The sequence below is a fragment of the Triturus cristatus genome, chromosome 3_2, assembly GCF_964204655.1.
Source record: "Triturus cristatus chromosome 3_2, aTriCri1.1, whole genome shotgun sequence".
NCBI classification, from domain to species: Eukaryota; Metazoa; Chordata; class Amphibia; order Caudata; family Salamandridae; genus Triturus; species Triturus cristatus.
Genome location: NC_140584.1, coordinates 990,532,227 through 990,544,248, shown reverse-complemented (window position 1 = coordinate 990,544,248; position 12,022 = coordinate 990,532,227). Strand labels below are relative to the sequence as shown.

Sequence of the window (12,022 nt, the reverse complement as noted above, 5' to 3'; positions counted from 1 at the left end):
ATTGATGAACCCAGAGTAGACCTTTATTTCTCCAAGCCTTCCAAAATATAGGTTTCCTATTGAGAAGGATTTGTTTATTGTGCCAAATTGTGGAATTGAGAAAAGTGTCTAAATTATGTACTACTAAGTGGGGTGCAGTGGATAGTAGTTTACAGGATTGCTTAATTATGGGAGTAGAGAGCTTTTGTGGTTTGCGAGTAAAGGAGAGATATTCCTGAAATGAAAAGGGAGCTAAAAACGAGGTCTCAAGATCCACCCAGAGAGGTTTATCTTCAGATTGATTAGTGATCCAATTTGATAGTTGTCGTAACTGAAAGGCTTTGTGATAATTGGAGAAATGGGGGAAATTGACACCGCCTTCAGATTTTGGCCTTGTTAATTTCTGTAACGCCATTCTTGGTTTTTTAGCATTCCATAAAAAAGAAGTCAAAATAGAATTAATCTTTTGAAAGAATTTAGATGGAATGGAAAGTGGAATGTTAGAAACGATATACAAAACTATCGGAGTCAACATCATTTTGATTGTGTCCAGACGACCCCACCAAGAAAGATGAAGGGGATGCCATCTTGCGACCAAGGTTTTAAGTTTGGCAGAACATTTGTCTATGTTTAAAGAGATAGATGTCTTTATAGAGGGAGAGAACCAGATACCAAGATATTTTATATGTTTAGGGCTCCAGGTAAAATTGGAGATCTTAAAATCATCCTTAAAGGTGTATTTGGTTAAGGGTAATATCTCACATTTTCCTCTATTCAGTTTATAGCCAGATACCAATCCATAGGCCTCCACCTCTCCCATGAAAGCTGTAAGTGAAGATTGTAGTTTGGAGAGAAAAACTAAAATATCGTCAGCATATGCTGCCAGCTTAATTTGTTGAGGATCCGAGACAAAACCTGTGATTGAGTTATTCTGGCGTATTCTTGAGAGAAAGGGTTCTAAGGCCAAATTGAAAAGAAAAGGGGACAAGGGGCATCCTTGGCGTACTCCTCGTTTAAGATTAAAGTAGGGGGAGATGAGGCCATTGGTAGATATGGCGGCCTTGGGCTCAGAGTAAAGTAGGGCTATTAAAGAAATGATTTTCGGTCCAAACCCAAACCACTTGAGAGCGTGGAAGATGAAAGGCCAGTAAACCCTATCAAAGGCCTTTTCTGCATCTAACGCAATTGCTGCCAAGGAGTCCGGATAATGTGATGATTTAGATAAAATGTCAAAGAATAAGCGTGTATTGTCAGTAATGTTGCGACCTTTGACAAAACCTGATTGTTCTTTTCCAAGCAGCATGGGAAGATGTGGTTCTAATCTTAGGGCTAGAGCTTTCGAGAAAATGTTATAATCTACGTTAACTAAGGATATAGGTCTATAATTCTTACAGTAACGTAAATCCTTATCAGCCTTTGGTATTAGACAGCTCAAGGCTTCGGAAAAAGAGCCAGTGGAATTATGGGAAGAGATAAAGGAAGAAAGAAGAGTGTGTAAGTGTGGGAGTAATAGATGAACGAAATGTAAATAAAATTCCACTGTGAAGCCGTCTGGGCCTGGGGCCTTGTCTTTTTTAAGAGTTTTTAAAGCATTTAACAATTCTGTTTGTGTAAGTTCAGCTTCCAAAGAGGCTAAATCTAATTGGGAATTAATATGCTTTTGAATCGCAGAGAAATATTGGGATATGTCTGTATCTGAGGGTGTGTTTTCTGGTGTGTAAAGGGATTGATAGAAATGTACAAATTCTTGGAGTATTTCAGTGTCCTTGAATTTCGGTGCTTGGCTATCATCGATAATGGAATCAATATGAAGTTTCTGTTGTTTAATCTTTAGATAATTGGCTAGAAGTTTGCCTAATTTATTTTGGCCACCATAATACTTTGCTGAGGATTTCAGTAAGTATAGGGAGGCCTGTTCGGTAGTGGACTTGTTAAAAGCGATTTTTGCAGTGATGAGATCTTTAAGGGAGTCCTTCGACTTGGAGGTGTAGAAGGAGTGCTCAAGTTTTTTAATCTTAGCAAGAAGTGTGTTATGTAATATGCGGGAAACTTTACGTTTATTTGACACAAATCTAATGATGAAATCCCGAGCGGTGGCCTTAAAGGCGTCCCACACTGTATGAAAGGAGACATCATTCGTTAAATTAATGTGAAAAAACTCTTGAGCGAAAGAGGTAAAAGATGAATTGAAATTAGGGTCAAGGAGTAAGGAATTATTGAAACGCCATTTTTTTGGCAATGTGGATTGATTTAAAATGTCTAATTGAATTGAAACAGGTGCATGATCCGAAATGAGTATAGGGCCTATGTCAGCAGAACGTAAGGATTGGGAAATGTTGCGGGAAATAAAAATATGGTCTATCCGAGATTGTGTTTGATGTGGAGAGGAAAAAAAGGAGTATTCTCTTGTGGATGGGTTGCAGAGGCGCCATGAGTCTAATAAATTTCTTTGTTGAATAGTTTGTGTGAAAACTTTGTGTGGCGTGTTTGGGATAAAGGGGGATTTAGAATTTCTATCAATAAACGGGTCCATCACTTGGTTGCAGTCTCCTGCAAGAATAAAGTTTTCTGATGGGTACTTAAGCAATAATTGAGATATACGAGACCAAAACGTGGCATCACCGCTAGTAGGGGCATAAATGTTAAGCAAAGACAGAGGGGTCTTCCCCAGCAGGAGGTTAGTGAGAATCCACCTACCCTCAGTGTCGGATTCTTGAGATACAAGCTTGGCATTCAGTGTTTTGTGACAAAGAGTTATAACCCCATTCCTTTTGCCATCTCCTGGTGAGAAAAAGATTTCACCAACCCAATTTCTTTTGAGTTTTAGTGATTCTGCTTCGGTAAGATGTGATTCTTGCAGTAACGCAATATTAACATCTAATTTGGAGAGGTGAGATAAGACTCTCTGTTCGCGCGCTCCTACCAGCCTCCTGAGACCCCTGCTGCTCTCTTGAGAAATGCCGATATACATACTGGCTTCGGAAATTCAGTGCAATCCGCTAGTAATCTGCTAGTATTCCGACGATCATAGGCACTGACGGATGTGTTTGCCGGCGACTTTTCAAGAATCGGCGTCTGCTCCGGTGCTCCTCCCGAACTGGAGACGGGCAGCCGTGGAGCTCAGGCGCGGCCGTGCGGCCGCTGCTCGGGGGATTTTCACAGTGTCCTCCCTCGGTGGGGGAGCAGGAGCAGGGACCTCTCCGGTAACGAAGTCGAGGGACAAAGTGCTGCGTAGGTTCCGTCTTGTGGGGGAGACCCTGGAACCGGAGGCGGATCAAGCAGCGGCAGACTTGAAGGGACTCGCGGGCGATACAGCCTTGGCAGAAAGTAAGGTCTCCACTCCAAGTGGGGGGGTGAGTAAGACGGGTTCAATCAAGAGTAGGAAATATATTGCTAATCCTCGCCTAGGGTGTATAAGAAGTAGGAATAAGAGCCAGGGTCAGGGTGGGGAGCCTAGGCTAGACGAAAACAAACTACAGCTCCCAGAGTGCACCTTGGGGCAGGTCTCTAAGTCAACTTCGGGTGAGACTATAGGGGGGTCAAGTAACGAACAAAAAAAAAAAATCATCAAACAAAAAAAAGTTAAAAACAGGAATTTGAGAGCACCAGGGGATATAGCCCCCTCATTGCGCTCCTATTTTAAAGTGTTACCCCAGATATTAGAGGTCACGCAGGAAATGGCTACATCTCAGGGAGGCAATAGGCAATCCAATAACCATCAGGTTATTCCCAACGTTACCCCCAACGTAAGTCCCTCTTCTGGACCTCCTGCTAAGGTGGCATTACCTGAGTGTTCATCGGAAGCTATTTCACCAGACTTGGCTGTGGTCATCAGTTCAGAGAACGCTATCTTTAATGAACTGCCAAACCAACAAGTTGAGGCGCTATTAGAAGGAACGCCAGGGCCAAATGTAACGGAGGTGAGGGCAGATGATGGAATGGATCGGGGTCATGAATCTCTGAAGGGGGAGACACGCTGGAGGCTCTAGTCAGCTCAATCAGTGCAATGAGGGACGAAATAAGGCATGACTTTGCAGTGTCGAAGGCTAACCAGAACGATATAAGGGCTACTTGTGAGCTCCTGGGTCAAAAGGTGGAAGGCCTATGCGAAAGGACTGGCGCGTTGGAAAGCTCAGTTGGTCTTCTAACAACGGATCTAGAGGCTGCCAAGTCTAAAATACAAGTCCTCCAAAGAGATGGGGATGACATAAGAGAGAGGGTTGAGGTTTTGGAAAATTACTCAAGACGTAATAACATCCGACTCTTAAAAATCCCAGAAGGTAAAGAAGGAGCAGATCTTAAAGGATTCATAATCCGATCTTTGAAGGAATCCCTTAATTTAGTAGAGACAGCGGAAGAATTAGACAAGGACATCCAACGAATACACAGAGACCCTTTCCGTTTAAATCCGGCGAGATCTAAGCCTAGGAAGGTGCTAATTAACTTTTTGACCTATGCACTCAAGGAAAAGATCTTAAACCTTGCTCTGAAGGCTAGAACATTGAAGTGCGCAGACTTCTCCTTCGAAATACGTTCGGATCTGTCCAAAACCACACTGGACAGACAGTGGGAGTTGGGGCAACGCATGGATAAGTTCAAGTCCTTAGGAGCCACAGTGCAGATGAGGTTTCCGGCTTTTTTACGGATTATGCATAATAACAAAATGCATAATATTCGCTCTGTCCATGATGCTGATGATCTACTAAATCTCATTAGGGAACAGGCCCAGAAGACAAAATGATGGGGTGAGAGGAATTCCTTTCTTGCCCTTCTGGGTCTCCACATATAATTGTTAATGGTTAATGGTGATGCCTTCATTTTCAACTTCTGGCCTCTCCCCTCCACGGAACTTAGAACAAGATGTATATATATACACGGGGGTGCCTTTTTAACACTTAGAAAGTGTAAGTTTAATAGATCCTTTTTTTCACGTATTATTTTTCTGGATTTTGGATTCACTTTTTGCACTTACAATAGATGGCACAGGTAGATTGCTAGTGTAATATAAGCAGCAGGGGGGGCTGTAGGGTAAGGCTGTAGGTGGGCATAATCTGGCCAGTCATCAGGCTAGAATAGTTAGGGGTGGGTTTTTCCAGGGGGGTGGGGTGGGACTGGGGGTGGTGGTGGGGGGGATGGGTATCGCATTAAAAATCCTCATTTGTATATCGTATTTACTTTCTCAGGCCAAGCTTTGTATATTTAAAACTCTCCAATCTATTAATCTAACTACTAAACATTGGGAGGAGCGAAATAATGAAGGTGTTGGAACAAAAAAATGACATTAATACATTACATCTCCTGGAATGTTAACGGCCTGCGTGGGAGAGGTAGGCGTGACTGTATTTTACAATACCTGAGAGACTCTCAGGCGCAGGTGATAGTTCTTCAGGAGACACACCTTCTAAATACAGAGGTTACAGCTTTGTTAAAGAAACATAAGTGGGTTGACAAATTTTGCTCAACAGATCATAATGCCAATATCAGGGGGGTCATATTCATCTTTAAAAAAACTGCCAAAGCTCAAATTTTGGAATGTAGAGAAGATCACTCAGGGAGATGGCTATTAGTGAGAGTAATGTTGGATGCTCAGATTTATACCTTAGTTGGCTATTATGGCCCTAACTCCGATGACCCATCATATCTGGATGTGATCAGGAACCATCTAATATCGCTTCAAGATCCAGTAATTTGGATGGGGGACTTTAATATTGTTCTCAATCTTAGGTTGGACAAATCTGTGAAATCTAGATTTTGTAGCTCTGTTAAATCCAGGTGCTCCATCCTAACAATTATGACACAACTTGGGTTAGCGGACGTATGGAGAGAGAGGGCGGGTAATAATTTAGGGGTGTCCCTTCGGAATAGCCGTTTTAAACATAAGTCAAGAATTGACTACGCACTTTTCAGCTATTGCCTAAAGGACACTATTTTTACGATAGATTATCTTCCCTCGCACCTCTCAGACCACTCTGCACTGGTATTTTCTTTAAAACGGGGAAACTCTATAAAACACCCTTCCTGGTCCTTCGACCGGACTCTCTTGCTTGAAGACGAAGAGGTTCAATTTTTAACAACTGAGTCCTTAATTTTCTTCGATATCAATAGGGACTCGGCTGGCTCTACCGCTGTCTGGGAAACATTCAAGGCCTTTTTAAGAGGTCAGATTACCAACAGATCGTCTTTTAGGCGGAAGATATATAGAGAGCAGGTTGCCAGTCTCGAACAAGAGATGAAACATCTAGTGTTAAGGATTGAGTCTCCCCTAGGAACAATACAAGATCAAGATAAATTGGCCGATTTAAATTCACAACTCAACATTATCTTACAGGGGAGGGTAAATAAAAGATGGGAAGCATTTAAAACCTCCCAATTTGAATTTGGTGAAGCCGCAGGAAAAGTATTAGCTTGGAAAATAAAAGCAGATCAAGCTATTAAATTTATCAAAGAAATAAGGATAGAAGGTGAGGTAGTGACAAGAACCACCCAACCAGAAATAGGGAGAGCCTTCTTTGAATTTTTCGAGGAAATATACAAGGAGGTCCTTCCTAATGACCAACAAGCAAGAGACAGCTGGCTGGAAGCTATTACCCTCCCATCTCTCTCGATAATTCAAAGTAAGGCCTTGGAGTCCGATATCACAGAGGCGGAAGTGATCAAAGCCATTCATCAACAAAAAAAAGGGAAAGCGGCTGGCCCAGATGGGCTGCCAGGGGAGATTTATAGATCCCTGGAGAATGTCTTAGCCCCTGTGTTGATGTCCTTATTTAATGGTATCTTAATAGATGGGGAGTCGCCGCCCAAATCTTGGGGGGAGGCTACAATTATACTTATCCCGAAGCCGGGGAAATCTCCCCTCGAGTGCGGGTCATATAGACCAATATCACTATTAAATAACGATTATAAAATCTTTGCAACAATCATGTCAGCTAGATTGGCGAGTGTTATTGGTACTATAGTCCATCAGGATCAAAAAGGGTTCATTAAAGGTCGACAATTAGTCGACCTAACACACCAACTAATAGGAGCCATAGATATTGCTACTGCCTTCTCCCTACCTATGGCCACTCTAACTCTGGATGCAACTAAAGCATTTGACAGAGTAAACTGGCTCTACCTCATAGACGTACTTAAAAAATTCAACTGTGGGGAAGGTTTTTGTAGAACTATAAAGCAGCTCTATAATACTCCTTCGGCCAGACTATTGATCAATGGGGTTTTGACAGACTCTTTTAATATAACTAGAGGTACGAGGCAGGGCTGCCCGCTTTCCCCTCTCCTATTCAACCTATACATAGAACCATTTGCCCAGCTTTTGCGTGAGGAGGCTAATATTCCATCTTTTAGCTTTGGAGAGTGGGAAAGTCGGGTTGCTGTCTATGCGGATGACATTTTGATCTTTACTTCAGATCCAGTAAAGGCATTTCCCGTAGTCATCAAGCGGGCAGAAGAGTTTGGTCTCATCTCTGGGTACGAAATAAACTCTAGTAAGAGCGAAATAATGGTCTGGAACTTACCGGATATACAGCTGGGGGTAAATATTTCCACTTCCATCCGATATCTTGGTATAAGAATTACTCAAGAAATGGACAGTATAGGACAAACTAACTTAAATAGAATTTATATCGAGACTAAAAAACTTCTAAAATCTTGGTCTCATCTGTCACTTTCTATAACGGGTAGGGTGAACTTGGTAAAAATGTCCATTCTCCCTAAGTTTACGTTTATTTTTAATGCGATCCCTCTGGCATTCGACCCCAAATTAATTGAAAAATGTCAACAAGAAATAAACTCCTTCATATGGAACTATAAAACAACCAGAATAGCTTGGAAGAAGTTGAGGAGAAGAAGGGAGAAGGGTGGGCTCGCCTTGCCAGATTTACTGTATTACGCCTGGGCATTCCTGCTGTCACATTCTAGGATGCTTCTAAAAATGCCATCTAACCTTCAACCTGGGTCGATATACAAAGCAATGTTGATGGGGGTGAATCTGTCGGCAGAGGGTTTTTTGTTCAAATTTGGGAGCCAGAAATTCTTCAAAAAAATCAAGTTAAAAATTTTACACTCATGGGCCAAAACTTGGTTTAGTATTAGGAAGAGATTAGGGCTGTCTTACTATTCGGATTTTTCTCCAATCTGGGACTCGCCAGGTCTCCCAATATGTCTGAAGGATAGTCTGTCTTCCATAATACAACAAGCTGGCATCAGGAGATGGGGTCAGCTATTTAAGGAAGGGGCATTAATAGCTTGGCCCCAATTATATGAATCTGTAGGGCCCGGACTTTCCAGATTCAAATTCATCCAATTGGAAAGTTGGGCTAGAGCCCAAAGTCGTACAGACCCCCACCTAGGGAAGGCCAGCATCCTAGAGCAACAACTAGTGGAATCTCCATCGGGAGGGAAAGAAGTAGCTAAATGGTATTGGCAGTTGATGGAGGAAAGTGATGGAGAGTTCCTTCTCCCAGACCAGCTATGGGGGGGGGGGTGTCTGGCATACACTGTGAAGAGCTCTGGCTTAAATCTTTTGATTTACATCATAAAATTGTAAAACCATCATGGCTAAAACGAAATCAGCTATTTTCAGCACATCGTGCATATATAACCCCGTTGAGACTCTCCAAATTTCTCCCAGATAAAAAGTGCAACAAATGTAATTACAGCGAGGCCTGTGATGTACATATGTTTTTGGACTGCCCGGTCATCGCCGGCTTTTGGGAAGAAGTGAAGAACACCCTGAATTCCATACTAAACGTATCCTTGTCAATAACCCTACCACTTGTCATCTTTGGTTTGGATGACAACATCATTGGCAAGGCAAGGTCCTTCCTCTTCTATGCAATGCTATTGGCCAGAAGACAAATCTGTATTCACTGGACGGAGAAAACAGCCCCACTACACTCAGGGTGGCTTTCATCGCTATACGAGACATCTAGAGCGGACCTTAACAGATCATGCAGTAAACACAATCGAATTTTTTGGAACCTGCTGATCGAATGGCGATAGTGTCCGGGGTTTTTTTTTTTCTTTTTTCCCCGGGTCCTATGATTATGCCTTGAATACTCCTTGACCGGGATTTTGTCTGTCTTGGTCCACTAACGGTCCTGCAGGCTGTAACATGCCTAGATGGAGTTTGTGAAAGCCCCTTGGATGTTGGAGTTGGTATGCCACCACTACATTAATTTGTGTACGAGTGGGGTGGTCGGCCTGTCCATCATTGCGGGTTAGGCAAATGAGGACAAAAAAAAAAAAAAAAAAAAAAAGACTCTCTGTCGCTTAATGGGGGAGTTCAAGCCTCGGACGTTCCATGTGACAATTTTCAAAAACATTTGTGAGATGAAACTAATAAAAACATAAGTGAACCAATAAAATCTCGTGAATTGTGAACGATAGTACATGTGAAAAGCAAGTTGTCTTTGACTGGTTTTGAAATTAATGTCATTATTGCTTTCTGCATTCCAAATAGTACTCTAACTTTTTCTACACAATATTCGAACCAATTGTACTACTCAAGTCCCAAAACATTCCCTATAAAAGTCTCCAAACAAGCCATGAAGCTGCTTGGTAGCTGTCAAAGATGGCTGGCTTGGATCACAGCATCGGACAACTCTGCATCTGCTGTCTCAAGCTTTGGAAGCTGACAGAACATTCCAATTCAGTCTCAAACATTAATTTAATCTCGTGACATTGCTTTTGTCTCCTTGCTCCTAAAACACTTTACCCATACCAATAGCAGCATCCTCTGTTGTAGAGGTAATTACAACATTAAGTGACGCTCTAACATTTGGCAATACTTGTTCTACAGGCCAAATAATGTAAGCTTCTCCATACAGTCAGAATTCACAGCTTTTTCTGTGAGTAGTTGTGTCTTGCTTCTGTCTTACGTGGGACTCATTCATGAATTTACAGATACACAACACCTTCATATAGAAAAAACTTGGAATCAGGTTCTTTATTCTATGTAGAGGTGTAACAAATAACTTCACCTCACACAGTAGCTCCTGAGGCATCCCACACTGTTAGCAAACCATCAGTTCCCATACCTTTCTGAAAAATCCAGCCAACAGTGTTCTCTTGAATCACAAACAAGTTCAGCATCCCTCAATAGTCTTTAATTAAAAGTCCATCTATCTCCTCCAACAGCTCTCCCCAAGCTAAAATATAACTAAAGTTCGGCATGATCAGAGTATGTGACGCTTCTGATCCCAATACATTTCCCAATGGAAGATCTGAAAACATCGCATCATCAGTGAGTGAATACGTTGCATGCACCAGAGGAAAATAAGAGAATTCTGGGACGTCTAGACCTCCATACATCAGGTTCTTTTTCAGCAAATATCACTACCAGTCTTACGACTATAGAGCCAGAGGTTGTCACTCCAGCTAATGACACATATGGTAAAGCTGCATTTGTCATATTCTTGTAACAATTGCTCACCATGTTTCAGAATAGTTGCATTTTGTTTTTAACTCACATTCAGTGAATGCTGCTAAATATACCTGGAAATTAAGTTCTCCAATGAGGCAGGTGGATAGTATTTGGAGATGTAAAGGTATCTGAGAAGGTGCAAAAGAATTGGCTACACAAGGTAGGCATACATATTTAAGTTTAAAGATCGTCGTTATTAGCTGGGATGTTCCAGATACTTTGAATGTTTTCAAAACTCTTGGTTATGACCATTCCATCTACCAGAGGATATAGGCTCCAAAAATGCCAATGTATTCTTTCACTGTAAGGTTACCAGTGTAAATGTCTTATGGCTTGATTAGATAACTTTCTGCACCTACAAATTAGCTTATTCACCTTAGCTAATTTCAATCAAAGTTGCATGCTTGTCTTACATAACATCTATGTTCTCCTTACAGAAGTAACATCTGCGTGTATGAGACGTGTGAAAAGAGGAAACGTTATGGGTCTAAATTCCATCATTACAAAAATATACATTAGTTTGATTCTCTTTACAAGATCATCTTTTTTATTGTTATTCTCCATGTATGACAGGTTGCCTCTTGCTGTCTTTCATAAGTTCCAATTAAAAATCCCCATAAAGTACCGATGTGGGAGGAAATAGTTGTTTGATCTCAACTAGACAATTCAACAAAATAATCTGAATGTTGAGCATAATTTAAAGACATTCTGGGGTATCTGTGAATGGAGGTACTCTGTGTTACATTTGCTGATACTCACGGTTTTTATACACTTATAAAACAACTTCTTATTAAACCATCAGATGATCGAGAATTAAAAGCATGCAGGTCTTTGCCAGTGACCAAGTGAAAAACCAATGTTACAGGTAAGTAACTTCATTGTCTGGGTCAATGAGATCTGAATTAAATATGTTGTAGATGTTGCCCTTTCTAGCTGTGGACTTGACCATTCCGGCATTATAGAATGGCTTTTGGAGCAATTGCTCTGGACTTCTTCCTTTCTGTTATCTAGGAATTCACTGCAAATGTAAAGCTCTAGGGCCATTTATTTGACTAGGCTCTATATTGAGCGAACCATCCGTGGGAGATATATTTTGTGTTCTTCAGGGTATCTGCCCTTTGACTAAAGCCTCAAAGTAGAGCTTTTTCTTTTTGTTCCTAGGATGAACAGATACACTTAATATCATTAATTGACGAAACCACAACTGCCGACTGCAGACAGGAATTGGCAACCAACCTGGTCAAACTCTTCACGAGCCAAGGCTTAGCCAAGGAGTTCCTAGATCTTCTCTTCCGACTAGAACTGGAGAAAACAAGTAAGCAAAAAAGATCACAACATTTATGTTAAGTATACTCTTTTATGCTGATAGGAATATCACATGAAATAAAAATGTCTCGCTGAAATTGAATAGAGAGTTGAAATGGTTTCTGACACCGTTTTTTTTTTTTTCTCCTGCCTACTAAGGCCATTGCGACGTCAACCTGTGCATTTAATAAATACGTTGTTTCTGGGCTTCTTTTGTTTGGGAAAAGTCTGGAAAAGATTTCCAGGTTGATAACATGGCCTGAAGACTATGTCCCAGAGTCCCCTCTTGTTATGATGTTATTGTGAGTCTCCCTT

General features: G+C 41.4%; 1 protein-coding gene across 1 annotated transcript in view; it reads left to right on the top strand.

Moving 5' to 3' along the window:
* Positions 1-12,022, top strand: part of LOC146858950 (ras GTPase-activating protein 4-like) — a 436,965-nt gene that overhangs the window by 363,593 nt on the left and 61,350 nt on the right. The window contains exon 10 of the mRNA XM_085649601.1: positions 11,564-11,717. Within this exon, the coding sequence (XP_085505727.1) occupies positions 11,564-11,717 (154 nt within the window). The remainder of the gene's footprint in view (positions 1-11,563; positions 11,718-12,022) is intronic.